The following is a 25,324-nucleotide window of genomic DNA, read 5'->3' on the forward strand; positions in this document are numbered from 1 at the left end:
CAAAGACGACTATTGCGCGGATGAACCCCGCAATCACTTCTACCGCCGCAATTGCTAACATTCGCCGAGCAATTGCTTTTGCAACTAAGATCATTCAACCTTTTCCTGAGAATAAGAGCTTACGACCTCCCGCCAAAGCAAGCAGAGCTTACGCGAGCTCTAGCGAGCCATTTTCTCAGCACTCCTCTCAGCACTCCTCTCAGCACTCTCTTCAGCACTCTCTTCAGCACTCCTCTCAGCACACCTCAAGCAAGGCTGATTCCGACGACCTTAAGGACGAGTACGAGTGCTTTATTCAAGGCTGCCAATACGGAAGGGAGCACTGCGAGCACTTCGCAAAGTGACGGGGTTTGAAAAGGAAAGGGAAAGAATTTGTTTCAAGAAAAGTTTTTTTTTTTTTTTGTTCCTTGCGTTTAAATTTTTGTTGTTTTTTATTTATTTACTACCTTCCTTCTTTTCGGTCGATATAATAGTTGGCAAAGCACTGTTTGCTAAAGAAAGTTTTGCCGGTGTCGGTTCATTTATATCGACCTTAGCTAGTAAATAGTAATTGGGAGGAGCTCACTCGTGAACCAGGGTTCACGGGCCACTAAGCATGCTTCGCTTAGCTTGTCACAGGTCCGGGGACCCCCCTAACTTGCTTGTAAACCTAGTATTTAGCTAGTACACGTGACTCCTTCCTATTGTATAGAAGGAGTCAGCTTTCTTAGAGCAGATTAATCAATCAGAACAACAAGCAACAATTGAGTATTTTACCACCGAGTGTTTTGCAATTGCAAGTACTTTGACGACGTCACGACTTTTACGAATTATTACGAGAGATCGCTACCGGCGATCCAACAGTCTTATCTTCTTTAATTAAAAGGTTTATAGCGTTTAAAGTAGTGAAAGCGTAATAAGCTGAGCGTTTTTACAAAATTGCAATAGTCTCGGCGCTTATCACCTCTTTAGCTTCGGTGAGGAAGGTTTAAATGAAGTAGTTGCGGTTACCGTAGTCGTATTCGTCGTACTAATAGTTTTTAATAGCGTATGTTGCTTGATCTTAGTGATTTTCTTCGTCTGAAATACCTTTTACTCTTTCGTAGTCCGTCAAGAAGCTTGCAAAATAAGCTAAGGTCACTAGTTAAATGGTGTAGTATATAGCGCTTTTCTTGTACTCGTCGTAAGAGCGTTTTCGCTCTTCGAGAAAGTGTTTTATAAACCAGCAGTCGGGCTTGCCGCAGATAAAGCATACCTTAAGCTTTTTACTTCCGCGGAAGCCTTTATTCTCTCTTTTACGTGCAAAACTTTTGTTTTCACCTTTGCCTTTACTACCGCGATTATAGCTTCCTTTTAAACTACGGTTGTAGCTCCTACTTGATCTTTTGTAGTTTCGATCGGTGTAATAAGTCTCGTAATTGCAATTGCTATTGTAATTATGGTCGGGATAGCTTAAGGTATTATAAATAGTAAGGAGGGCTGTGTATTCGAGTACTTAGCGCTCTTTTTGAATAGTGCTAATTGCTGATCTCAATTAAGCAGCAACTCTTTCGTATGTATTAGCTAGGTTGAACATTGTTAGTTTGCATTCTTCGACTCTATTGCAAGCGCTAATAAGTTGATCGCGCAATACGTTATCGGTCTAGTATTCGAGTGTAAAGCTTTGCTAACAGCTCTTTAAAAGCTTTATCGTAATCTTTAAGCACTCTAGTCGGGTCTTCTCGATGTTCTCTTTGTCTATAATAACATTAGCGAATGTAATAGTTTTTTACAAGCTTATGTAATGCTTTCGGTTTTTATCGGTTTCGAAGTGTTAAGCTATAAGGTGTATCATAGCTTCGAAAGTATAGCTTCTGCTAGTTATTTAATCGATATAATAAGCGTCTGCTGCTCCGGTAAGCATAACAAAGAAAGCTTTAAAGTATAAAGCAAAAAGGATGTCGCATGTTTCGCACAAGCTATAGAACTTCTTTAGCTTTACGAAGAGTATATCTTATATTCTTTTATTATATTTGAGCTCTTTCTTATGTCTATATATCTTATTAAGTCCGCTAATCAATTGCGCTAAGCTTGGTCTTTAGCCTCTTTTAGCTGATTGGTTAAGGTCTTTTCTATTACTACCTCCGCCTTTTCTTTCACCTCTTTCTTTACTTCTTCTTCTACTTCTTTTTTTACTTCCTCTTCCACCGCCTCCTCCACCTCTTTTATAGTTATCTTTGCGATAAGAGTCTTCCGTATAGTTGCTTTTATTATCATCACCTCCGCCTTTACTTTTATTTGCTTTTCGTCCTTAAGGTTCGCGGTGTTCGAAGATAAATAGTACGTAAGGTTGTCTATGAACTATTAAGTTAGGTAAAGGTCGAGATTAAATCGGTAGTAAAGGTTGTAGTCGAAGGTCAAGGGTGAACTTTTATTGTCTCTGCTGTTGATAAAGTTGCTTATCGAATAGTAGATCGAATTGTATATCATTCGGGGGTGAAGGTAAAGGTCGATACAGTTGAGGGTGTATCGGTAAGAAGGGTGGTCGTGTAAGTTGTATCGGTGTAAAAGGTGTAAGAGATAATAAAGGTTTGACGGCAAGTCTGTATGTTATTAAACTAAGTCGCTTTTCTCGTCTTGCTTCTTCGTAAAGTGGAAATACGAGAAATGTCGATCTGTAAAGTAGTTCAGCAAAAGTTAAAGCATAGCTTACACCACTTCTTAGATCTTTTATCCATACGTAGTAGACGAAGAGGTGATTGTATAAGTATCTTAAGATTGTGATGTGACTTAGCTTGAACAATAGTTCAGTCTATCTTTCGAAGAAGCTTTAGTATGTCTCTTATAAATTGTCACTTGTAGCGTAGCGATAATCATCCTTGAATATATCGAAGGCTCGGATGATATACGAGTGAACGCAACTTTAGGTCTATTTAGTCTTATCAATAGGGTCGAAATCATCAGCTTCTTATACTTCTCGGTCGACTTTGAATTTGCTTTAGAGAGTCTATTCGAGTTCTTCGAAGCTACTTGCTAAAGGCCGAACAGATTTCTTTAAGAGAAGGGGAAGGGGGTCTTCGAATTCGTAAAGGAAAGGGTTTTTGTTTCTGTCATCCGCTATATTAGCGGCGGTGGTTGCGTAATAAGGTGGTTGCGTGATAGACGCTACAACTAGTGATAGTACTGCTAATTGTATTAGGTTTCCGCTAGACTTGTTAAGAACTAACGGTTGCTTATAACGTAGTTAATACTTTTAAAAGGGCAAAAACTACCTCTTCTTTTCTGTACTTAGCTCATCTGTAGTTAAGTGTGAATTTAACCACTGATCAGTGTTAGTTACATAATAAGGTGCACACGTAAGACTTGATACGAATAGCAAGTGGTTGCATTCGTAATGTTGTTAAGTCTGAAGGAGGAAGCTATTCTAGCTGCGAAGTGCAGTTACATGTAGTTAGGTGCACGGGCCACCATATGGTTGCTATAGCAAAGGTGCACGTGCTAAGCACGGGCCACCCTTATCCCCGATCGAGTCCTTAACTCCGATCCCTTCATTCCTACACAAACAATCTTAAAAACCGCTCCTTTTCTTCCATCTGCTCTTTATAAGTCACTTCTTAGCCCGTGCGCTTTTCCGCAGTCCAGATTCCTTTCCTTTCCTTTCCTTTCCTTTCCTTTCCTTTCCTTTCCTTTCCTTTCCTTTCCTTTCCTTTCACTTTCCTTTCCTTTCACTTTCCTTTCCTTTCCTTTCACTTTCCTTTCACTTTCCTTTCACTTTCCTTTCACTTTCCTTTCACTTTCCTTTCACTTTCCTTTCACTTTCCAGCCCGTTAGTCTCGTTGTAGACGTCGATCGTATCGATCTTAAAATAATTCGCTTTTTTTCCCTTTCGATACTGATCGCGTTTTCGGTCCTTACAGATATTATGAGTTGTATTTCGGTACTCGTTTCGAATAGGAAAGTCCGTAATCTACCGGTAGGATTTGCAGCCCGAGCAGCGCAATCAATTCGTAAGTAAGCTGGCCATATTGAAAATTCTGATTGAGCAAGTGGTCTGATTAATATAATTGAATTTGAGTCGCGTTTAGCTATATTTTCCCTCGATTTCTGGTGTTGTGTAACAAAGTACCAACAGACCCAGCCGCGGTGGCTGCATGATCTCGCTAAATTCTGGCTGCTTCCCCCACTCATAACAACATCCTATCCGGTTTATTCCGTCGAGACCCCTTCAAATAGAATCTGGGGAGCGGAGAGGTGAAAGGAGCTTGTAGATAGTAAGGTCTAGAGAGGTGGGATGCATATAATCTGGAATAAGAGCTGATTATCTAGCTGCTGCGCACACTCCATGACTGTGACACCTGGACCGTTGCATTCATTATCAGTCATGGTACCAATCAGCTCGGAGACTACTCCAGAGTGTCCCTGTTCACTGCCGCTCCATCAGCATTTATACGACACATATTATCAACAGCCAAATAATCATAGCTATTCTGGACCAATGCTGTCTAAAAGACATAATCTGCCCTTTGGTTTTCATATCGCAAAAGGTAAACAACCGCTCGCTTGTCGGGAAAGGGGCATCGTTCAGCAAATAGGTCATGCAGGAGATGGCTCACCGAACCACACATTTGATGCTTACCCCTGGTCATTTCCGGCTCTGATTGAGCAGACTGACTATTATTTTACCATATGTACTATGTAGCCATATATCGGCATTTGTTCATTCTATTCCGTCACTGTTCAGCACCGCGCCTACACCCCTCACTGTCTCAATTGACAGTCTCTAGCAAGTCATCCCACTCCCGTAACCAGGTAACTAACTCCACTTAAAGATAACGACTCACTCCAAATGTCTTCAGCGACCCAATTCATAAATTGCCGAAAATGCACGACCGGAATTTTGGTTCCCGCCCCCCTGACAATCGATTCCTCCTCCGGGCTCATAATACCAAACACTCCTCTCCCTCCAAACACCCAGCGAGTAGACCTCAAGAACGCCATCATCTCCCCTGGCTTCCTAGAGCTTCAAACAAACGGTGCCCTGGGCTTCCACTTTACGCATTATAGCGAGCCAGAATATTACCAAGCCGGCGTGCGAAACATCGCTCGCTACTTGCCTTCGACAGGAGTCACAGGTTTCTACCCCACAATACCGACAGTCCCACCAGCAATCTTCCAGCGCGCTCTACCGTTCCTGAGACCACACGATCAGTCGGATTCCGCCTCGGTGCTGGGAGCCCACGTTGAAGGTCCGTTCCTGTCGCCGTTGAAGAAAGGAGCTCACGATGCGAAGGCTATGCACGTCCCAAAGACATCCTCGCTGGAATCCATTTACGGGAAAGAGAACCTAGAAAACTCGATCAGGGTGTTGACGCTAGCTCCTGAGCTGCCAGGCGCGTTGAGCCACATCAACACCCTGACGGAAAAGTACGGTGTGCGCGTTTCCATGGGCCATAGCGCGGCGAACCATGAGCAGGGGCTGGAAGGGCTGAAGGCTGGCGCGAACCTCATTACTCATATGTTCAATGCGATGAATCCGTTGCATCATCGGGAGCCAGGGCTTCCAGGTAAGTTTCCAGCGTATTGTCGCGGATAAAGAATATTGTTGACTTCTTACGCATCCAGGCCTCATCTCCGGTCCTTACCCACCGTACTTCTCTATCATTGCAGACTCAATCCACCTGCACCCCCGTATCGTCGGTATCGCGTACCGCTCCTCACCCTCTCACTGTATTCTTATAACAGACGGTATCGAGCTTTCGGGACTACCAGACGGCATTCATCCGGGCCACGCCCAAATACCCTTCAACCAGCTCAAAGCCGGCAACAGAGTCACCATCGAAGGCACAGATACTTTGATTGGCACCTGTGTTGGCCTAGACGAATGTGTGAGGAATCTGATGGCCGGAGCAGAGATCCCGGTTGAGCAGGCAGTGAGATGTGTGACTGAGAATGTTGCAGATGCGATGGGGCTGAAGGATAGAGGGGCTCTGGAGGTTGGACGGAGAGGGGATTTTGTGGTGTTAGATGAGAGCGGTGAGGTGGAGGAGACTTGGATCATGGGAAAAAGGGTATTTTGTAAAATTTAATGAAGAGATATGGATGAAGATGTCGTTTGGATAACATCGATCCATCGAGCCCTCCTTAAGTCCCAAGTGTTGTGTCCCAAACTCATCAAGCGCATCAAGCACCTCCAGCGCCCGAGAAACAAATCATGCACCGAGATCATAGACTGGTGTTTGTGGATTGTACATCTAAGCCTGTATGGCCATTTGGAAGTATCGATTGTTGAGTCAGATGAAAGTCCCAAGGATCCACAAGGTGGTTACAGACTCTCTCAGTAGCCACCTATCTATGCCCATGGGTAGGCGGATATGGTTATGTGACAAGAGCCGGACAATTCGCATGTTTAACAAAGCCAAGCGAAGATGGTGCAAGTGATGCGTGAATAGGAAATAATATCAACATGACAGAATTCCCAACAGCGTCGTCTGATACGCTGTTAATTTAGTATTGATATACAAGAGCATAAAGCTTATGCGTATGGCTTCAGATGCCCGTTATTGTCATACTTCGCCTCTGCTCATAATCAGTATTGCGCCAAATCAAGGGGTTAGGATGGGAAACGCACTGAAGAACGTATAACTTAGCGTTACCTGCTCAATGCCTCTCATGTTCGGATCATTCGCAAAGTCCGGATCGATGTAGAAGAACACGGGCATATCTACCGTCTCTCCGGCATTCAGCCTCTGCTCCTCAAAGCAAAAACACTGGATCTTTGAAAAGTACGGCGCCACCTGCGCAGGCGTCACACTGTATGTAGCCACTCCAATAATATCATCATCCGATCGATTTGTCGCAGTGTAAAACGCTAACGCTGTTTCTCCTGGAAGAACTCGTACTTCTCGCTGTTGGGGTACGAATTTCCAGGGCATCACATCGGAGACAGATCCGTTGAAAGTAATGCGGATACGCTTCGCAGACGTGACAGGCTTGAGGCGGGAAGAGGGGTCACCTCCGTCGTCTGTAGTACCATGCCCAGATGCTTTAATCGGCTGGCCTCCCCACCCGGTAGTTTGGCATATCTGTATCTAAACATCAGCTAGATGCTTGGGTAGGTAAATGACGCGCTGCACCAGATAAACGGACCATCTTATACATCGGCACAGAGCCATACGAGAATGCCACTGTCCCCATGATAATACTTATGGCATAGTATAGCGTCGAGACATTCTTCTGTGCGAACGGGGCTCGCAACTGCTCCATCGACGGGGCGACATTGGCCTGGGTTTTCGAGGAGTTGGAGATTGGTCTGCTCATGGACGGCTTGAAGAAGGGCGTCAAGAGACTGCGGCGGCGGGTGATTTTTGCGCACGACGAGCATATCCAGGGATCCTTCCGGGCGAGACTCGATGCGGATCTTGAGAAGATGTTCATAGTGTATTATGATGCTGGTGCTGTGTTGGAAGAAACTTGGCAGAACAGATAGAATTGGGATTCGATTTCGAGGTTATTCGGCGATACAATGATCCGTGCCAATAAGCCGAATACGGTAGAGATTCCTGGGTATATACCTAGGTATATATATATGTATATATATATATATACATATATACCTGTACACATATATACAACGTCCAGATCAATGAAATCAAGGATACGAAGTATCCACCTACCTAGAGCATTGCTTCACGACTTTGGATAACCAGAAGTCTCCAGTCAGGCAGAGTAAGCAGGCAAGTCTCGAAATATTGATGACGCTCTCAAATGCCTCGGCATCCCGTATGATGTCACCCGTCTAAGGTACCTGTACATTATGATCCTCAGCTGTTGACAGTCAGTTGGAAACTTTTATATACGATGTGTCTCTTCTTCCATAATGCTCAGCTTCAGTCTATTACGTCCTGTCCGCCTACATCAGATTCTCCTCACGGGAGTGAAGGGCCCCGGGTTGCTACCTTGCCATAGACAAATTCGCACAATGAGCTCCCAGAAGCCAAATTCCAGCCCGCCGGCTCACGAAAGTAGGTGAAGTGCCCACTTGAAACCTATTTGGTGGTTGTTCAGGAAGAGCGCTGATCTGTGCACAGTGGTGTATTTCCCCAAGATGATATCGGCTTTACCAGCTTCGTCAGGGGAGTTCCGAAAAGTATTATTTACGGGACTGTACTCTCAGGTGGTTTTGATGAACGTTCCAGTTGGAGGAGACATCGGGGATGAAGTTCATACCGTCGATCAAGCCTTGACTTTCACATCGGGCAAGGGCAAGGCCACCATCAACGGCAAAGACCAGGATGTTGAAGCCGGGGATATGATGGTTGTTCCTGCAGGCACTCAGCATCAATTCGTCAATACCGGAGACTCTCCTCTAGTAATTCGGCCCAATCTTCGGGAGGAGTACGCATATCTGGATGATGCTAATCGGCGAACAGGTTCTGTACACGATTTACTCGCCTGCTGAGCACAAGGGTACAACCGTTCATCATACCAAGGAGCAAGGTGATAAGGAGGAAGCGGATGGTATTGATGAGGCTCCCAGTTGGAGTCAGAAGAGCAAGAAGGAGAACGAGGATGCCGGGCTGGTGAAACTCAGTGGGAAGTACTAGATAGAGCCTCTGATCTGCCCTCGAAACCAGGCAAACCCTCACGTTACTTCAGTTCATTGTGCTCCTGTATTCCTATTTCCCTCTTCCTGGATGCGATCGTGTGGCTTGTTTGTTTGGCATCTCGAGCCCTATCTCATGCTACCGCTCATCGTTTATCGTCATCAATTTCTCGGTATAAAGGCATCCACCACAGAGGAAAGCACCCCCCTCATACAAGGCGGACCCTCCTCAGTAAGCACTAGTACGTGGCTCTCTGGCTTCGTCAGCTACTCGCAGCAGTACGCGCTCGCCGACATGTCGTAGCACCTTTCCAATATCGAGCATAGGTCAAGATAGATCCGACTGTTACACGAGACTGGCTAGTAAGATCATATGTTGACAAGTTCTTGATGTCTCCGGCAGATAGATCCTGTGCTTACACCAGCATAGGGCAGCATATATATAGAGAGAGAGTGTGTGTGTGGAAGAGCGAGAGGGAGACTTCGACAACCGCAGGTTTACATTTTCAGATCATCTATTCCTGTCTATCGAATTTTTAGTTGGCATACTTTGTCCCGCTATCCACACATTATGGCGAATCCCCAGGTAAAGCTCGTGGCTCTGCAGACCTTTCTCGATGATTTTCCACACATCACATGTGTAACACCATCCTCTCCCAACTACACTTCTCTACGGCACATCTTCGCGAGTGATAAAGAGGCTATCCCTCTCGCTATCGTGCGCCCGAAATCTGCCGCCGATGTTTCTCTCCTCATCAAGTTTGCTGTCTCGAATTCTATCAGGATTACCGTTCGCACAGGAGGGCACAATTTGAGCGGGCTATGCTTCGCACAAGACGCCTTGACCATCGATATGCGAGATATAGCCTACGTCGATATCGCCGCTGACAAAGAGACGGTGCGCATCGGAGGAGGAATCATACAGCTTGACCTTGCTCTAGCATTGGATAAAGAGGGCTTAGCGACACCTATGGGAACATGTGTCACTGTTGGGCATGTTGGATGGGCAACCTACGGAGGCTATGGCCCATTTTCCAGCCATTGGGGTCTGGGCGTTGATCAGATTGTTGGAGCAAAGATTGTGAATGCAAGCGGGAATGTAGTAGAGGCCGATGAGAGGCTACTCAGAGGCCTGAGGGGTGGTGGAGGTCTCTTCGGAGTCGTTGTCGAATTGACCATCAAAGTGTATCGGATCAGAACTGTAAGTGCTTGCGCATCGGAGACTTTCCTGATTCTCGCAACTAAACACAGAACAGGTTCTCACGGGAGCGCTTCTCCTCGAGTCACAAAATCTCGCCACGACTTTCAAAGAGTTCAGCGTTGGGTATCAAGATCTCTCTGATAAGGGGCTGCCATCTGAGCTTTTGTTGCAACCGTGCGTCATGAGCTTGCCGCAAGGACGAGTGATCGTTATAAATTTCATGTGGAGTTCTGAGGATATGGTGGCTGGACGAAGATGGTTGGCAAAAGTGGAAGCACTTGTTCCCATCGCTATCAATACGGTCACTGTCACAACCATTCCCGACTTGATGAATGCCAGTGTGTCCGGAGCCCCCGAAAGCGCATACGGTGTGACCTGTACTCACAGTCTAAAGAAGATCACCAGCGAGGTAGCCGCAGTGATCGGAGACAATTTCTCGGGTATGGGAGATGATTGTCTCTTCACTCTTCATGAACTTCGAGGAGTGTCAGCCAGTGCCAACAAGGACTCGGTGTTTGCTACCAGAGAGCCCCACTTTATGCTGGAGATTCTAGGTAAGCTTGATATCAAACTTCTCACCCTGAGATTCCGAAGGTACAGACTGACACATTTCGAGGTTATTCGACGACGGCGGAGAACAGGGACGCCTCTGCGGCATGGGCCGAGAAGACTTGGCGAGAAGTCGGCCAGACAGACCCAAGCAATGTGCTTCCTGGAACGTACATATCACTAGACCATTCAGCCTCAAAGCCCGTCTCTATGCCTTTTTCGAGACACTATGGCCCATATCACGAAGAGCTCCGCGCCCTGAAAAGAGAGTTCGACCCCGAAGATGTGTTTGCGTTGGCGGTGCCTATACTGAGTAACTACACATAGTCTAGTTCCAGATTGGATTTCTTTAGGCGACCTTCTTGATTGAGTGAATCATCTTAAACTATCATTATGAGCATTCCCTCGTACTTTCTCTTCCTCTTCGGAACCAAAAACTTGCCGATTTTGATTATCGATCAATTACCTCGAGTGGGAGGTTCATGATCCACGTCTGCAGAGAAGCACCAGAATCTATGATTCGTCTACACCGCAATGTGAACAGTTGAAGGAGTAGATCACGAGGCAACCGCTTTTGTACACCATGGGTTGTCTCATTCTCATAGCGGAGTTGTTGGGTCTTCCTTACGTGTTAAATTCTGTGAAGTTGGCAGGTTTTCTTCACCAAATCGAAAATACACACATCTCGCTTAATCTAAATCCAGAAAGGGGGCGAGAGCTCGCTAGTTGCGTGATGGCGTAAACAAAAGCATCCCGGCCATGAAATCTCGCACGGAATCCCTCGCCTGGGCGGGAACGGGCATCAGCGACGAAGCTACTAGGTAACATATGGAGAGAAGGGAGCCCGCTGATCAAGAGCAGTAATTTTAAATAGATCGCTTTGCATTCATACTTCGGATCATCCATGAAAGCACTGGTAGTGGAAGCTACATGTTTATCCCAGCCTCGAATAGTCACGAGCTCGATATTGAAGGGGCTTGCAACCGGATGAAGCGCTTACACCAACCCATTCGATAATAAGTGTCGAGCCGAGTATACCACAAACATGTACGACTCGCCCTTTGAATCCCACATATCGTCAAAAGCTGCTTGATAACCTGTGCTAGGACTCTGACCTCCTGATCTGACTCTGGAGACCAGCCGGCGAACCCATCTGACGCCGATGGTACGTCGTATCAATGATAAGTCGATCTTGCTCACTTGACATCGAAACTCGTAAGGGTCAGTACCTCCAAGACTACCCTGTTAGGACCGACAATGGCTTGGCTACGAATCATGAGGCTTGCAGGGATCGGGTAAAGTGTATAAAAAATCCGATTTTTGGGAAGCATGAAGAAAATTGCCGCCGACTCGTTCTCGTATAGTATTCTCCTCATCTCACTCGACGGGGTCCAGTGAGATACTGATCCAGAGAAACATTTCTATCCGTGCTATATGGAAGAGATTTCAGAGCCAGAGAATAGTAAATGCATCAGGGTCCATAAAAATACCAGAAAATACCAGAAAAATACCAGCTTAGCAGCTTGTATCAGAGACAGATTTTTTTTTCATTTGAATCCATATACCCTGACACGGGATGTGTCTCCCCTCTACAAGCTTTTTTCCACGGCATCCAAATCGCCAATTACCTCTTTCCAAGCCTCCCACTCGTTGTCACCACCTGATATGCCGCCCGCAAGCGGCAGTCGGGTCCCGTCCCTGTCTCCCATCCCAAGTATCCTACTCATAGCCTCCTTGATTCCAACCGTACCAAATTTGACCACAAGCTCTTCCACAGAGCTAACCTTGTACTGGAGCAGTCTCCTCTCCGCAACCTCCGCGTCTGTTGGTTGATTCTTTACGGAAAGCTTGTATAAATGAACCACTGATTTGGGGAAAAAGCCCGCAGTCCCGTCGATCGTCCCTGCGCAGCCCAGTACGACCACTGGCAGAAGCTGTTGCCCTAGCCCAGTGAATGTATGGAAATGCTTGTTGTCAATCTTTGGGTTTGCACCGATTTGAGCATGGTAGGATACGTCGCCGTGAGAAAGCTTGCATCCCACGATGTTGGGGTGTCTCGACAAGGCGGCGTAGGTGGATGGGACTACCTTGACGTTGTTGGAGACTCCCGGGTAATGGTAACTATCAAGAATATCAGCAAGAAAGCAGTGTAGGTCAGAACAAAGACCGACATCATGATGGGAATAGGGCTCTGGTCAGCAACAGCCGTGAACCATCGTATGATACCATCCTGTGAGCTTGCACCCGAGAAGAAGCCTGGTGTAAGACAAAGTCCCCACTGACTGCCGGCTTCCTTCGCACTCTTCAGCTGGTCGACGACCTCTTCGATATTCTGCGCTGCTGTACCTGCGATGATGGGGTAATCTTTATAACCCGCGTCGTCAAATGCTTTCCGAACGCCAGACAGTATCTCGAACCGCTCCTTGTTTGTGAGATGCACAGCTTCCCCTGTGCTACCAAGTACCACGAGGCCTGTAATCCCCGACTTTGCAAGATGGAGGGCATGTGCAGCCTGTGTCTCTGGGTCGAGAGGAGCCGCACTCGCGTTGTAGTTCGCGGCTTTCTTGGAAACGAAGAAGGTCGGTACAGGAACGTACACACCAGCTGGAGGAGGGCTAGGCATCTTGAGATTTTGCAATGATTTTGGAGAATGCCGTAAGGTATAATATTGATGCAGATTTAAGGCCACGGGGTATATATATATTTACGAGTCAATATATAAAGGTGCAGCTACCGGCAGTCAGCGGCGGGCGACCATGACAACATTCGGGCCAATATACAGCGAGCGGTTCACACTAAGAAGATATCAGATAACAGTGCCAGTCCTGGGGTAAGGGTAGTACGGAGATACCATTATCTAATTGAATGACTACTCATGGCCAAGCTAACAACACATATGACGACGGTAAAATAGCTGTTTTGTTGATTTTGTCGCGTTATCTGATGTAAAGAAGTAGGGTTGAAGAAAAATATCATCTTGGACCTTTGGGCAGGGGTAGCCATTCAACGGCACAATTGTGACCATGCAGAATCCAACATTTTCAAAATCAGGCTGCCAGATAACCAGCAACGTAATAGTGCGCAGAGGGAGAAAAACTCCTTTTTCCAAAACTGCTAACATCAACTGAGTAGGAGGTATCTTTCGCTAATCCATCAAATCAACTCCTTGATCCCATAAGCCTTGATAGCTGTACCGCTCCAAATCATGATTTGCTCAGCTTGACTCAGACTGGCCATTTCACAGAACCTTTGCACTATCAGCTTCCACTTCTTCCAAGCATCGTCGACCCCAACGGTACACACGGGCCAGTCAGAGCCGAACATGATTCTAAATGGACCAAACGTGGCCAGAATTACCACAAGGTAGGGCTGCAACGCCAAAAATATCTCATCTTCGGGAGCCTTCTTGAGAGAATCGGGCATCTCTGAGAAACATCCGCTCAGTTTCAGAAACGTCTTGCTGCACTTGCTAAGCCGGAACATAGCTGTTCTCCAAGCGACGAAGCTTGGGTCTGTCTGGTTGTAGACCGAGAAATCAGGCTTGCAGAGATGATCTGTATACTTGTCAGTAACTGGAGCTGAGGAGATCGTGCATTGAAACGTACTGCATATGAAAGTTACCTTCGCCTCGTCCGACACACCCTCATGAGCCTTCTCGATCATCTCCACAGCCTCCTCCAGCTGCCACTTCCCACCACTACGTTGATCCACACCGAGATCAAACACAAAATGTTTCTTTCCCAGCCACTTCAGCCCATCAATAAACTCCGGCGTTAACATAGTTCCCCTGGGTTTATCCTGCAGCAAGTATCTAAACCCCTTGATCTTCCCAAAGCTCCCCTCCGCATGCTTCTCCACCTCCTTCACGTACCGCTCCAACACCTCCGCTCCACTTGGGACAGGCGCCCACGGAATGATGGCGAGACACAACTTCTTTTGCTCTTCCGTGTGGCCCTCTCCCTCCCTAGGCGTGCCGAGCGCTATCCTCTTCAGCCAATCCACCTCCATCAGCGGCATCTCCCAACCACTGCCATCCTCAGCTCCACGCTTGAGGTCGTGCTTCCTGTCAGTTTCTAGGAAAATGAAGCCTTCTAGGGTAGTGGGAGCTCCGGTAGCCTCGGCATATTCATCCAACGATTTCTGGCCGTGCAGAGGATTGGCTGAGGAGCACCAGGCCAGTGTCTCGAGCTCGGCTGAGGGGTAGAGGTGGATGTGAGAGTCGATTATTGGGTATTCGGCGGCGGCTTCTGCCATGGTTGCGGTTGCGGTTGCAGGCTTGGAGTAATCTGATGGCGCGCTGGTGACGGGAGACAGAAACCTGGGGATGTACTACGTACGTGCATCTGTCTGGTTGGGCATGCGGCTTGAAGTTGTTGAACCCGGAGCGGGAAGTATGAAGTATGATTGAAGCACTCGGGGGAAGTTCTCCCGCCATCCCGTTCAACTCAACTCCCCCACACCTTCATCCTTATCCTTATCGGAACGATAAGCAGGGATGACGTAGGGCCGAGGGAGGGACTGGTGGGGCACAATGGGGGCACAAGCGGTTTCAAGTGGGTCGTGGGGTCTGTTGGGATTTCGGGTAATGAAAATTCATTCCACGTGGTCATGCTCGTGAAGGCCACAGTCCTACCGATATATTCTAAAATCCACTCCTGCGATCCCTTAGGAAGCCCGACAACACTCATTCCTTTGTGTGTTCCGGGTATCGAACATGAACGCCAAAGCCGAAAATCCAGATCCCCATCCCAATGCATCCATCTTGGTATCCCAAATTTCCCAAATTTCCATCCCAATCCCAATCCCTCAAACCCCAGGAGTAACCACTTCGGGGGTGCTTGGCTCGGGGAGCTCCATGATGGGCGACCCTGCTCTGTTCCCGTTCGTCTTCGCAACCGCTGGGTCGCCGTTGAGCGAGAGATTCTTCAACGCCATGTGAGATAAGGGAAGGCCGCCGCCTTGGCTCTTCGATTTCTTCGTCATCTCACGCTCGATCCCGTGCTTCACCGCGTCGAGAACGTTCTCAACTGTGACGCGGGGAACGTAGGCAGGTTCGGTTCCGTCCTGGTAGACACCAGTCTTGACCAGTATCGAGTACCAGTCGTTCTTCGCCTTCGCGTTGAACTGGTTCGTGCCTCTGATGTCGCTTTCGGGAGTGTCCCCGACGAAGTAGACCGTCTCCGGAGGGCGGTTGATGCGGTGCTCGTCCTTTCGCCACTGTTGCAGCAAACGAGTAGCGAACTCGAAGGTGCCGATCTGGGGCTTTCCGAAGGCAATGGTCTCGAGCTCTTTGCCCTTGGTCAGGTCCTTGAAGAGCATTTCGACCATCTTTCGCAGGGCACCCATGCCGAGACGCACATTGTCGTGGGCTGCGGACCAGACGATGTCGTTGTGGGAGAAGTAGATGGGGGGTCCCTCGTCGAAAGTCTCGGAGAGGGTACCGATGTAGCCGCCCTTCGACATCGCAAGGTCGAGCATGATCTGGATATCTCCGGCCCACTCTCGGCTATCGGCGAAGACGCTGCAAGACACTTTAGTTACAGGCTACTAGGGTAGCGGGACTTGACTTACAAGATAGCCTCAATCTTGGTCTCGGCGTGGTTCCGTGGCCTCGAGTTCCTGTGCTCTTCTGCAGTCAATCGGCGAAACGGCGTGGTGGCTTCATTGTCTTTGATGATGTCTCCAGGAGTGATGACATCGCGGAATCCGTAGCCTTCAGCCACCTGCCGGCACTTTTCGCCCTCCCCTCCGATAACCAGGACAGTCTCGTACTTTGCGACCATCTCTCTCATGGGTGTGTGGCCTGTTTGGATATAAGCGAGAGCTTGGAATATGGACTCGGAAGGCTTACCACAAATGAACTGAGCCGGGGAGACTTCGATGTCGAGTTGCCGGGAAAGGTCGATGCAACGCTCCGCCTCGGTTTTACCACCGCCGTTCTATCAAGAAGTCAGAGAGAATGCCTGCGAAGTCATGTGCGATCTGTGTTTGAAGGGGATGTTGGCCGGGATTCCCTGGGCAACCAAGCTGCAACAAACCGGCGATCTTTTTCAACTTACGGTCAGAAAAATGTAAGGCACTTTGATCCCATACTCGTTTTCGCCATTCAACATCTTCATTGCCTCAATTGCCTCTGGAATCGGGCGGCCACCGCGGATGAGTACTCCATCGATGTCAAATGCGAATGCAAATGAATCGGCTGTGGGAATATCGGCTGGAGTGACGGGCGAGCCAGGTGTCTCGGGGGTGCTTGAGGAGGGGGAGGCAAGGGCTTCATCCTCAAGATCGATGTCGTTCAGCTCATTTCGAGCTGATTCAAGCTTTGCAGCAAAAGTGCCGTGGTATGATTGGGCCCTGGAAACCATCATTCGTTCTGGCACAACAACAACAGGACCACCCTCTTTGATGTCATTCTCTGTGGCAGTCATTGAGGATAATCGTCGGAGTCCTGGTCTGGGTTTGGATGGGTTTAACAAGCTAGGCTCGATGGGAGGCGCCATGGTGAATATATAGTTGAAAGTTGAAGTATAAGCACTGGGTCGGGTGTATAGGCGGGTCCTCGTAAATGACTCGGGCCCAAGGCCTGGAGATACTGGGGGAGGCGGATCAAGTGTGGGTCTCTGGGTCTCTTGGTAGGAAGGTTTGAGCTTCGAAACGACCAATCTATTTGGAGGCTATAGTAGGTGCAGGAATAGGAAAATAGGAGTCGCGATGGAGATGAAAATAGAAATGGAGGTGGTAAGAGAAAGTCGGAAGTAGCGTGGGGCCTTAGTCAGATGTGAAACTTGAAGGAGGTAGGGTCGGTAATAGTAGTGAGATGGAGCAACAAGGAAGAGGTTTTTATATTTCTAAGGGGAGGGGAGGCTATATGGGGGTTATGTACTACTCTGTGTGTATGTAGAGCGGCAGTCGGCAGCAGCACCACGGGCGGCGGCTAGTCTGCCATTAACGGTGGCTCGATGATGAGGGACGATCATGGCCGTGTGTGTAAGTGGTAGTAGACGTTCAACAGCATCAACCGCATCATCGTCAGCATCTTCAGTCCGCATCAGCATTATTAGCATCAGCATTATTAGCATCAGCACCAGCGTTAGCATCGGCATGAGCATGAGCATGAGCATCAGCATTAGCATTAGCACCAGCATTAGCATCCGTATCAGAGTGCATCAGACTGTAAAGTTCGCATCGACTCCGTATTCTCTGTACGCCCTACCCTGTCCAAGTCCAAGTTCCAAGTCCAAGTGCATGTCCATGTCCATGTCCATGTCCATGTCCAGGATCCCAAGCCTACATGACATGCATTCACGTGTCGGTGCGCGGCGGGGTCTCTGGAAATTGTAATTCTACCGTACTACTACAGAAGTTGTAGTTGTAGTTGTAAATGTAGTTGTATGTCCGTAGATATGATTGATCTTCCCTTATATTTGTCATCAAATCAGAACGACGAGAACTATCAAGACTTTTCTCTCTACGCATATCTCTCAAACGTATCCATGTCCTACTCCTACCACCGACCGCACTGCATCGCGGTCGAAACATCACATCCGACTTGTTCTCTCAATCCCGCCATGCCCTGGAATATTCCTTATCACCTCGGCTCTCGCTTAAATTACCGATCCAGTGATCCATCACAGGGAGCCCTCCGTACTAACCTCATATAGATAAGTGGGTGCTTTACTTACGGAGTAGGTGACTTACGTAGTAACTTTAACTTCATCTCAACCCAACCCCCAATCCCTCTCAATCCGAGTTCCAACCCAACTCAACCCAACTCAGCCAATAGCCAGCCATCAGGATTGGTTTACTACTTACCATCTTGTGCCTGGTAGCCCTATGGACGACCGAATCCTCCGTCTTATGTAAAGGTAAGCTTAACCCGAAGCCGATATGACTATCTTTGAAGTCAGTTGAGTGACGATCGTCGACAATATTTCCTGTTTCTTACGTACAACTCTTCTCTCCGATCGCACTAAAGACCTCATCACCCACAACCTTTTTACTCAGCCAGTATCATCGATCTTAAGCCTGTAAATATGTAAGTGCCGACAGATACCTCTTCTTATTGATGTGCCCCCCGCCATCATCAACACCAATACCAACACCAACTACACCAACCATCGTATCTATCTCGGCCTAATCCAAACAACGGTAGTCCCTGATTGGAAACCCGATATCGAAGTGAACTCTTGGCAACCGTTCAACTCCGTACGTCAAGACTCAAAGGGGGATGGATTCCTACCTACTCGTGCGGTCCGTAATAACAGGACTCTACTCGCCAAGCGCGCATACGGTTATTCTCTATTCGCAGCATTCTTCAGATTAATCCTTTGGGTTTCAGGGTCTTCCTTCATGCTGGAAACGTGTTTCGATCATTGGACCATGGCTGAGCAATGATCCATGGCTGAGCTTAAAGTTCCGGCTCCGTATTTTGACATCTCGCCGATCGTACGAACTCCTTGGAGAACCCTCTTTTTTTTCTGTACTGGTATCATTCAGACGCCGAGCCAGGGTCTTGATCTTGAACCGTCGGGTTGGACCCCTCAATCGGCATAACCGCAGCACCTTATCCGTTCTGAAGCTTGTCGAAAAAAGCCGCATCTCTCCTGTGACATGACGAGATTCTGCCTTGGATATCGTCCCGTCCCGGGTTTCCGCGAGCAAACCAAAACAATCCTTTCGTTATTGTCAAGCATTATTTGTTATTTTAATTATCTGCCGATCGAGTCGAGGACTTAATGAATGCGTTGTCAGGTGCTTTGCGAACTGGAAGTCGTCCAGAAATGAAAATGAGGGGCACGGAGGGGCACGTTCTTGCCAAGATTAGGTATTTGGATTTCGAACAAGGTCACGCGGATCGGAGATGCAGTCAAAGCTGCAAAGCAATGACTTGTAAGCCCAATTCGTACCTACAAAGTTTACAAACTCCCCATTCAGTACTTCTTGCACCGCCTCAGGCGTACCATGGTCTATACTTGAATCACCGCCCAGATTTGGGCGTGATAAGGCCTGAGTTACTTACACTATGTTGATATTCGCTTAGTACTAGAAATCATGGCGACCAGACCGGTGCATTTTTCTTCCGTACGGTATTACTCGGCCTGTGAAGATGGACACATTTTGCTGATAGGCTGGTCTCGCACACAATTTCCAAGCCGAGCTTTGTCTTCTGATTGCCACGAAGTTATGTGGGATTGCAGGCTCACGCAGTCTGTCTGCTGTCAGCCTGCTGGCTGACGAAAAGCCAGCCATTTTTGGTGGGAATGATAATATCACGTTACGACATCGGGCATCTTCATTCATGTCGAGCTCGTACGCGTACGTGCAACGCGGAAGTGGTGTAATTTCTCTGACGTCGATCATCACAGTCACACAATATCAGCGCTGCGACTTGTGCAGGATACCGATCTGAACGAGTGAGAAATCAGATATCCCAGAGAATCGACATTCCTGGCTCGGCTTGGGTCCATCGATAGATGAATATCTGTCTCGACTTTGTTTTCGTACAAGGTCAATTTTTTATATTTACAAGCGAAAATAACAGGCAGACCATCGTGTTTGACCATCAAAGTTCGTCTCTGTTATCACGATCTCGACCTCAATTCCTCGGAGACTCGCGATATGCCTACGAACTAGACTTCAATCATCTAGGTACTTATAATCCCCGCCTCACGTGTCTGGGACTTTGGCACGGTACAAATCTAGTCACGTGGCCACGTGGTTTGAGCTACCGGTAGGTTAAGGCTGCGGGGGACATTGACCTGCTGACGTCACGTCAGCATATTCTCTGTTACTATAGGGAAGACAGGGTAACAGGGTATAGAGTAGCAGAAGAGGTAAAGTATATTATTACCATATTACCATATTACCAAGTAGTAATAGAAGTAGGTACCGGTATCGTGAGGTCCGTACCTTATCGGAGGGGGCGCGTGGGTGAGAGGGTGAGAAGTGTGACAGTGCGAGTGATTGGGTGGGCAGCTGCAGAAAACAGGAGTAGAGAACGATCGAGCTGTGCAGTACTTACAAGTAATAGGTGAAGTGAGAATGAATCACTTGCAGTTGATCGGCTTCTGACGCGATGCCAGTGGTACAGTAGTGGGTACCTTTCCTTAGCTCCCTCCCCTACGCGGCTCTTGCTCTTTTCCCAAAGTCAACACGCCGTCCATTTCAGTCTCCACCTCCACCTCCACCTCCATCTCCGTCCCTACCTCCCCCTCAACAACCGTCCCGGGGCAGCGTGGTAGCTGCTCGTTCGACTGGCCCAATGGTGCAAATCAATCACCAAGAGTACCTGACCGAGGAAGAAAAGCGACTGAAGGAAGACCGAGAGAGGACCAAGTACTGGAAGAAGTGGGGGCCGTATGTCGCTGAGCGACAGTGGGCGACTGGTAAGCCCAATTTCCTCTATCCCCCTCGAGCGCCAACCAAATTTTCTGGAGACCAGTATCCCGACTAACTACCCTATCTCACTCGGCAGTTCGTGAGGATTACAGTGCGGATGGCGACGCTTGGAGTCGTGAGTTCTCACCTACCCATCCAACCACTCAACCAACCAATCAACCACTACAATCCTTGCCCAACCGAATCGCCCTTCTGATCAACGGCCTGCAGACTTCCCCCACGAACATGCTCGCTCGAGGACTTTCCGCTGGGGCGAGGATGGCATTGCGGGAGTCTCAGACACCCACGGCCTGCAGAACATCGCCTTTGCCTTCTGGAATGAGGAAGAGTTCGTACAACTGCCGGGGTAGCTAGCTATTTGAAGCAGCACAGCGCTGACACGTGCACAGCGCTTTTTTAAAGGAACGTCTATTTGGCCTCTCGAACCCCCAGGGTAATCATGGAGAAAGTATCAAGGAAGCTCATTTCCATCTCGACAACACTCCCACGGTAAGTGGCATCGTCTAGCATCCAGCAGTGATAATCTCGAGTGTCTCGCACTGATAACCGCTCCTAGCACTCGTATATGAAACTTCTCTACAAATACCCCCAAAAGAAGTTCCCCTACGAAGATCTCATCCGGGAGAATGCGAGGAGAGGTAAGCAGGATCGGGAGTACCAGATTGTTGATACGGGAATCTTTGACGACGACAGATATTGGGACATTACCATTGAGACTGCCAAGGAAACCGACGATCCAGACGAGCTGCTTTTCCGGGTTACCGCCTGGAATAGGGGCCCAGAGCCAGCACCACTGCATATTATTCCACATTTTTGGTTTAGGAATACTTGGGCCTGGGGACACGAAACTGCAGACAAGAAGCCAAACATCCGCAAGGTTAATGAGACGGTGGTGCAGAGCAAGCACCACAAGCTGGGGGAACGCTACTTCTCACTATCTCCTTCTCCAGGAGTTGGTCCTAGTGGCACGGACGTGCTCCCCAGGCTTATTTTCACGGAAAACGACACCAACTTTGAAAAGCTATACAATGGCAAGAACGACCAGCCCTACGTCAAGGATGCTTTTCACAGACACATTGTTGACGGCGAGAAGAAAGCAATCAACCCAAAACACACTGGTACCAAATCTGCTGCTTGGTTCGCGTTTAACGAGGGCGGTGGAGTGGCGCCAGGAGAATGTGCTGTGGTGAGATTCAGAATGTCCAAAAAGTATGAGGACTACGTCGACGAAGAGCTCTTTGATGATATCATGGAGAAGCGGAAGGAGGAGGCAGACGAGTTCTACAGCCGGATAAGTCCTCTGCCAATGTCTGAAGATCTCCGCAGCATCCAACGACAAGCTTTCGCGGGTATGATGTGGACGAAGCAGTTCTATCATTTCATTTGGGACCAATGGGCGAATGGTGACCCAAGTCAGCCCCCCCCTCCCCCAGAGCGGAAGGCTGTGAGAAACGCCAATTGGAAGCACATGCATCTTGATGATATTCTTTCAATGCCTGACTCGTGGGAGTATCCCTTTTTCGCTGCCTGGGACTCGGCCTTCCATTGTATTCCTCTAGCTATGATTGACCCGGATTTCGCAAAGAAGCAACTGGATTTGTTCACAAGAGAGTGGTACATGCATCCTAACGGGCAACTGCCTGCCTACGAGTGGAACTTTGGAGATGTCAACCCGCCCGTGCACGCGTGGGCCACCTTCAGAACCTTCAAGATCGAGAGAAAGCTATATGGCCGTCAAGACCTCGATTTCTTGGAAAGGGTTTTTCAGAAGCTACTCCTCAACTTCACATGGTGGGTTAACCGCAAAGACTTTGACGGAAAGAACGTGTTTGAAGGAGGCTTCCTGGGATTAGACAACATCGGTCTCTTTAACCGCTCTGAGCCGCTCCCTACAGGAGGTGTGCTCGAGCAAGCCGATAGTACTGGTTGGATGGCATTCTACTGCCTGTGCATGTTGAACATTGCGCTGGAACTGGCCAAGCACCGCCGGATCTACGAAGACATTGCTTCCAAATTCTTCGAACACTTCATGCTCATTAGCGATGCCATGACCTACAAGACCGACGAGAAGGAGAAGTCTCTGTGGAATGAGGAAGATGGATTCTACTATGATGCAATCTCATATGGTGGGCCGTGGACCCAGCAACTCCCTGTCAGATCTCTCGTAGGCTTGATTCCTCTGTATGCCACTCTAACTTTGGAGCCCGAACTCATCAACAATCTACCCGCATTCAAAAAGCGTGTCGATTGGTTCATCGAGAACAGACACGATGTTGCAGAGCGGAACATGGCAAGTATCAGGAAGAGAGGTAAAGACAATCGGATCCTGTTGTCACTTGTCAGCAAAGACCGACTTGAGAAGATTCTGAAGCGTATGCTAGATGAAGATGAGTTTTTCAGCGATCATGGGATCCGGTCTCTTTCCAAGTATCACGAGAAGAACCCCGTATCTATGGACGTGAATGGACAAGAGTTCAAGGTCAGCTATGTCCCCGGGGATTCCGACAGCGGGTTGTTTGGAGGCAACAGTAATTGGAGAGGACCTATCTGGATCGCTGTCAACTTTCTTCTGGTCGAGTCTCTTCAACGCTTTTACATGTTCTACGGACCCAGGTTTGAGGTTGAATGTCCGACAGGTTCCGGAGATATGATGCATCTTGGTCGAGTATCGGAAGAGATACAACATCGTCTCCAGCATCTCATGGCCCGTGGCGATGACGGACGCCGTGCCATCAACGATGGAAATGACATGCTGGACTTTGATCCTAACTGGAAAGACAACCTGTGGTTCTATGAATTCTTTGATGGCGACACAGGTCGTGGGTTGGGCGCTACTCATCAGTGCGGTTGGACGGGATTGCTCGCTAGGATGATCCACGACACTGGGTAAGTTTGACCGTACCCTTGGGGCTGGGTAAAAAGCTGACATACGAAAGATTGAGCTGCCGTCTTCCACAGACACCCAGAACACCTGGAACAGGGATGAATCATTACTTCGACGACGTCTTCACTCGTCATGTAAAACAAAAATCCGATAAAGTGGCCCGTCCTTCCATGCGTCGTTCTTCAACTGCTCGCTCGATTGGAGCTCGCAGCGACTACGATGCTGATGATGCTCACTCTGTTGGCAACTCAGTCGATCACGAGGACCTGGATAGGGAGAAAGAGCGTAAAGAGGCGGATTTGCGTGAGGCCAATTATGTTTTGGAACAGCTTGAGAGAGTTCGCAGCCACCAGTCAGCGGACTTTGAGACCGGAGATGAGTTTGAAGCTCAGCTTGATGGGCAATGAGAAGGGAGCGAAGTGGCACCAGGTTCTCTCTCCTAGTGGATGTTCGCAGTTCGCAGTTCGCATCTCCATCACAGGTTCCGGGCGTTGCGGTATATAAAGTAAAACGAGAGCTGGTTACGGCATAGTTAGAGCTAGAGAATAGATCAGCGATTTTGACAGCTCAACTCCAGTGGGTCCAATGTCCTTGAATTACCCCATCGGGAATCAGGCGCGTAGAAACTGCGATGGCGAAAACTGGGAATGCTCTTATTCTCGAATCTTATACACATCAACCAACCGAGCCAGCCCCATTCTCAAATCTTCTCTCGCCCTGCCCCCTCCATCAACAAAAAAAGGAAAGCCTGAATTTTACAAGGTGTCGGTGAGAAGCTTGTTCATCTTCGCAATTCTGGCCGAGACGCTGAGATCGATTGTTCTGTCTCCAATTTCTACAACGAGTCCCCCAAGAATATCGGGGTCGACCTGAAAATGGGTGAGCCAGTATCCCCAGATCTCTAGGCTATTGAAATACCTTGTTTGTAACCTTGAGCTTCTTTCCGGCACCAACATACTGAGACTTGGAAACGGCGGATTCCAGTCTGGACAGGATCTTGTTGTCCAGTTGCTATTTCTCCTCATCAGCACTCACCCCTCACACATTCTTAAACATCCGAGTAGTGTCCTTACCACAGCGCTGATAACAGTCAACTCCACCTCTCCCTTCGCCGCGCTCATCAGCTCCCCGAACTTCTCGCAGACGCCCTTCAAAAGCCCCAGCCTGTTGTAGAACGCCAGAGTGTCCAGGAAGTTCTTGACCGTGTCGCCCTTGTCCGCAACTCCGGTGTGCTTCTGCAGCTCGGCGATGATGGAAGACTTGTCCTCGGCGCTGAGGGTCGGCGCCTGCATGATGGTGGCCAGCTTAGCATCCTTGCGGTAGACCTCGTGGATGGCTGCGATGGCCTTTGCCGTGCTGTCGAGGGTGGAGTTCTTGACGGCTGCTGTGTACTATTGTTTCCGTTCGTTTTCCTGTCAGCAGCGGCTTCCTTTCCTTTCCTTTCCTTTCCTTTCCCATCCGTCCCATCTTGCTTCCTCGTATCCTTTGCTCGTCTCAAAGCCCCCGATTGATGTCGAGCTTCATCCAGATGCCCGGAAATGAAAAGAGATCAAAACGTACCAGCGCGTTGGCATATGTGCCATCGAGGGCGGAATAGAAACGGATCTGGCTGGCAGCGACCCGCTGGGGAGCTGAGGCCCGCGCAACGCGAAGAATTGCTCGACTGGAAAGCATGGTGACGGTGTTCAATTGACGTTGGGAGAGGAGAGGGAGCTTGGTTGCGAGGTGCGTC

General features: G+C 48.5%; 9 protein-coding genes across 9 annotated transcripts; 4 read left to right on the top strand and 5 right to left on the bottom strand.

The window, feature by feature from the left end:
* Nucleotides 1-4,453: 4,453 nt before the first annotated feature.
* On the top strand, nt 4,454-6,044 carry L3040_000458 (uncharacterized protein; the record flags this gene model as incomplete). Its single annotated transcript, XM_007292417.2, has 3 exons — nt 4,454-4,502; nt 4,788-5,522; nt 5,581-6,044. 3 exons carry the CDS (start codon nt 4,454-4,456, stop codon nt 6,042-6,044), a joined length of 1,248 nt encoding a protein of 415 aa, XP_007292479.2.
* A 446-nt stretch (nt 6,045-6,490) lies between these two features.
* On the bottom strand, nt 6,491-7,392 carry L3040_000459 (uncharacterized protein; the record flags this gene model as incomplete). The annotated part of the gene is made up of 3 exons (XM_007292416.1): nt 6,491-6,534; nt 6,587-7,040; nt 7,105-7,392. The coding sequence occupies 3 exons, from the start codon at nt 7,390-7,392 to the stop codon at nt 6,491-6,493; spliced, it is 786 nt and encodes a 261-aa protein (XP_007292478.1).
* A 544-nt stretch (nt 7,393-7,936) lies between these two features.
* Nucleotides 7,937-8,561, top strand: L3040_000460 (uncharacterized protein; the record flags this gene model as incomplete). The annotated part of the gene is made up of 3 exons (XM_007292415.1): nt 7,937-7,979; nt 8,046-8,326; nt 8,388-8,561. 3 exons carry the CDS (start codon nt 7,937-7,939, stop codon nt 8,559-8,561), a joined length of 498 nt encoding a protein of 165 aa, XP_007292477.1.
* Nucleotides 8,562-9,131: 570 nt separating this feature from the next.
* Nucleotides 9,132-10,637, top strand: L3040_000461 (uncharacterized protein; the record flags this gene model as incomplete). Its single annotated transcript, XM_007292414.1, has 3 exons — nt 9,132-9,761; nt 9,817-10,315; nt 10,378-10,637. The coding sequence occupies 3 exons, from the start codon at nt 9,132-9,134 to the stop codon at nt 10,635-10,637; spliced, it is 1,389 nt and encodes a 462-aa protein (XP_007292476.1).
* A 1,262-nt stretch (nt 10,638-11,899) lies between these two features.
* On the bottom strand, nt 11,900-12,933 carry L3040_000462 (uncharacterized protein; the record flags this gene model as incomplete). The annotated part of the gene is made up of 2 exons (XM_007292413.2): nt 11,900-12,431; nt 12,482-12,933. 2 exons carry the CDS (start codon nt 12,931-12,933, stop codon nt 11,900-11,902), a joined length of 984 nt encoding a protein of 327 aa, XP_007292475.2.
* Nucleotides 12,934-13,463: 530 nt separating this feature from the next.
* Nucleotides 13,464-14,564, bottom strand: L3040_000463 (uncharacterized protein; the record flags this gene model as incomplete). The annotated part of the gene is made up of 2 exons (XM_007292412.1): nt 13,464-13,864; nt 13,916-14,564. The coding sequence occupies 2 exons, from the start codon at nt 14,562-14,564 to the stop codon at nt 13,464-13,466; spliced, it is 1,050 nt and encodes a 349-aa protein (XP_007292474.1).
* A 552-nt stretch (nt 14,565-15,116) lies between these two features.
* On the bottom strand, nt 15,117-16,810 carry L3040_000464 (uncharacterized protein; the record flags this gene model as incomplete). The annotated part of the gene is made up of 4 exons (XM_007292411.1): nt 15,117-15,831; nt 15,882-16,113; nt 16,162-16,249; nt 16,370-16,810. The coding sequence occupies 4 exons, from the start codon at nt 16,808-16,810 to the stop codon at nt 15,117-15,119; spliced, it is 1,476 nt and encodes a 491-aa protein (XP_007292473.1).
* A 3,761-nt stretch (nt 16,811-20,571) lies between these two features.
* Nucleotides 20,572-23,999, top strand: L3040_000465 (uncharacterized protein; the record flags this gene model as incomplete). The annotated part of the gene is made up of 6 exons (XM_007292409.1): nt 20,572-20,695; nt 20,785-20,823; nt 20,919-21,036; nt 21,098-21,197; nt 21,265-23,594; nt 23,645-23,999. 6 exons carry the CDS (start codon nt 20,572-20,574, stop codon nt 23,997-23,999), a joined length of 3,066 nt encoding a protein of 1,021 aa, XP_007292471.1.
* Nucleotides 24,000-24,113: 114 nt separating this feature from the next.
* Nucleotides 24,114-25,266, bottom strand: L3040_000466 (uncharacterized protein; the record flags this gene model as incomplete). The annotated part of the gene is made up of 6 exons (XM_007292408.2): nt 24,114-24,130; nt 24,193-24,218; nt 24,352-24,461; nt 24,511-24,603; nt 24,666-24,983; nt 25,153-25,266. 6 exons carry the CDS (start codon nt 25,264-25,266, stop codon nt 24,114-24,116), a joined length of 678 nt encoding a protein of 225 aa, XP_007292470.2.
* Between the last annotated feature and the right edge of the window lie 58 nt (nt 25,267-25,324).

This window comes from Drepanopeziza brunnea (assembly GCF_022702325.1).
Source record: "Drepanopeziza brunnea f. sp. 'multigermtubi' strain 214-2 chromosome Unknown ctg1, whole genome shotgun sequence".
Classification (NCBI taxonomy): domain Eukaryota; kingdom Fungi; phylum Ascomycota; class Leotiomycetes; order Helotiales; family Drepanopezizaceae; genus Drepanopeziza; species Drepanopeziza brunnea.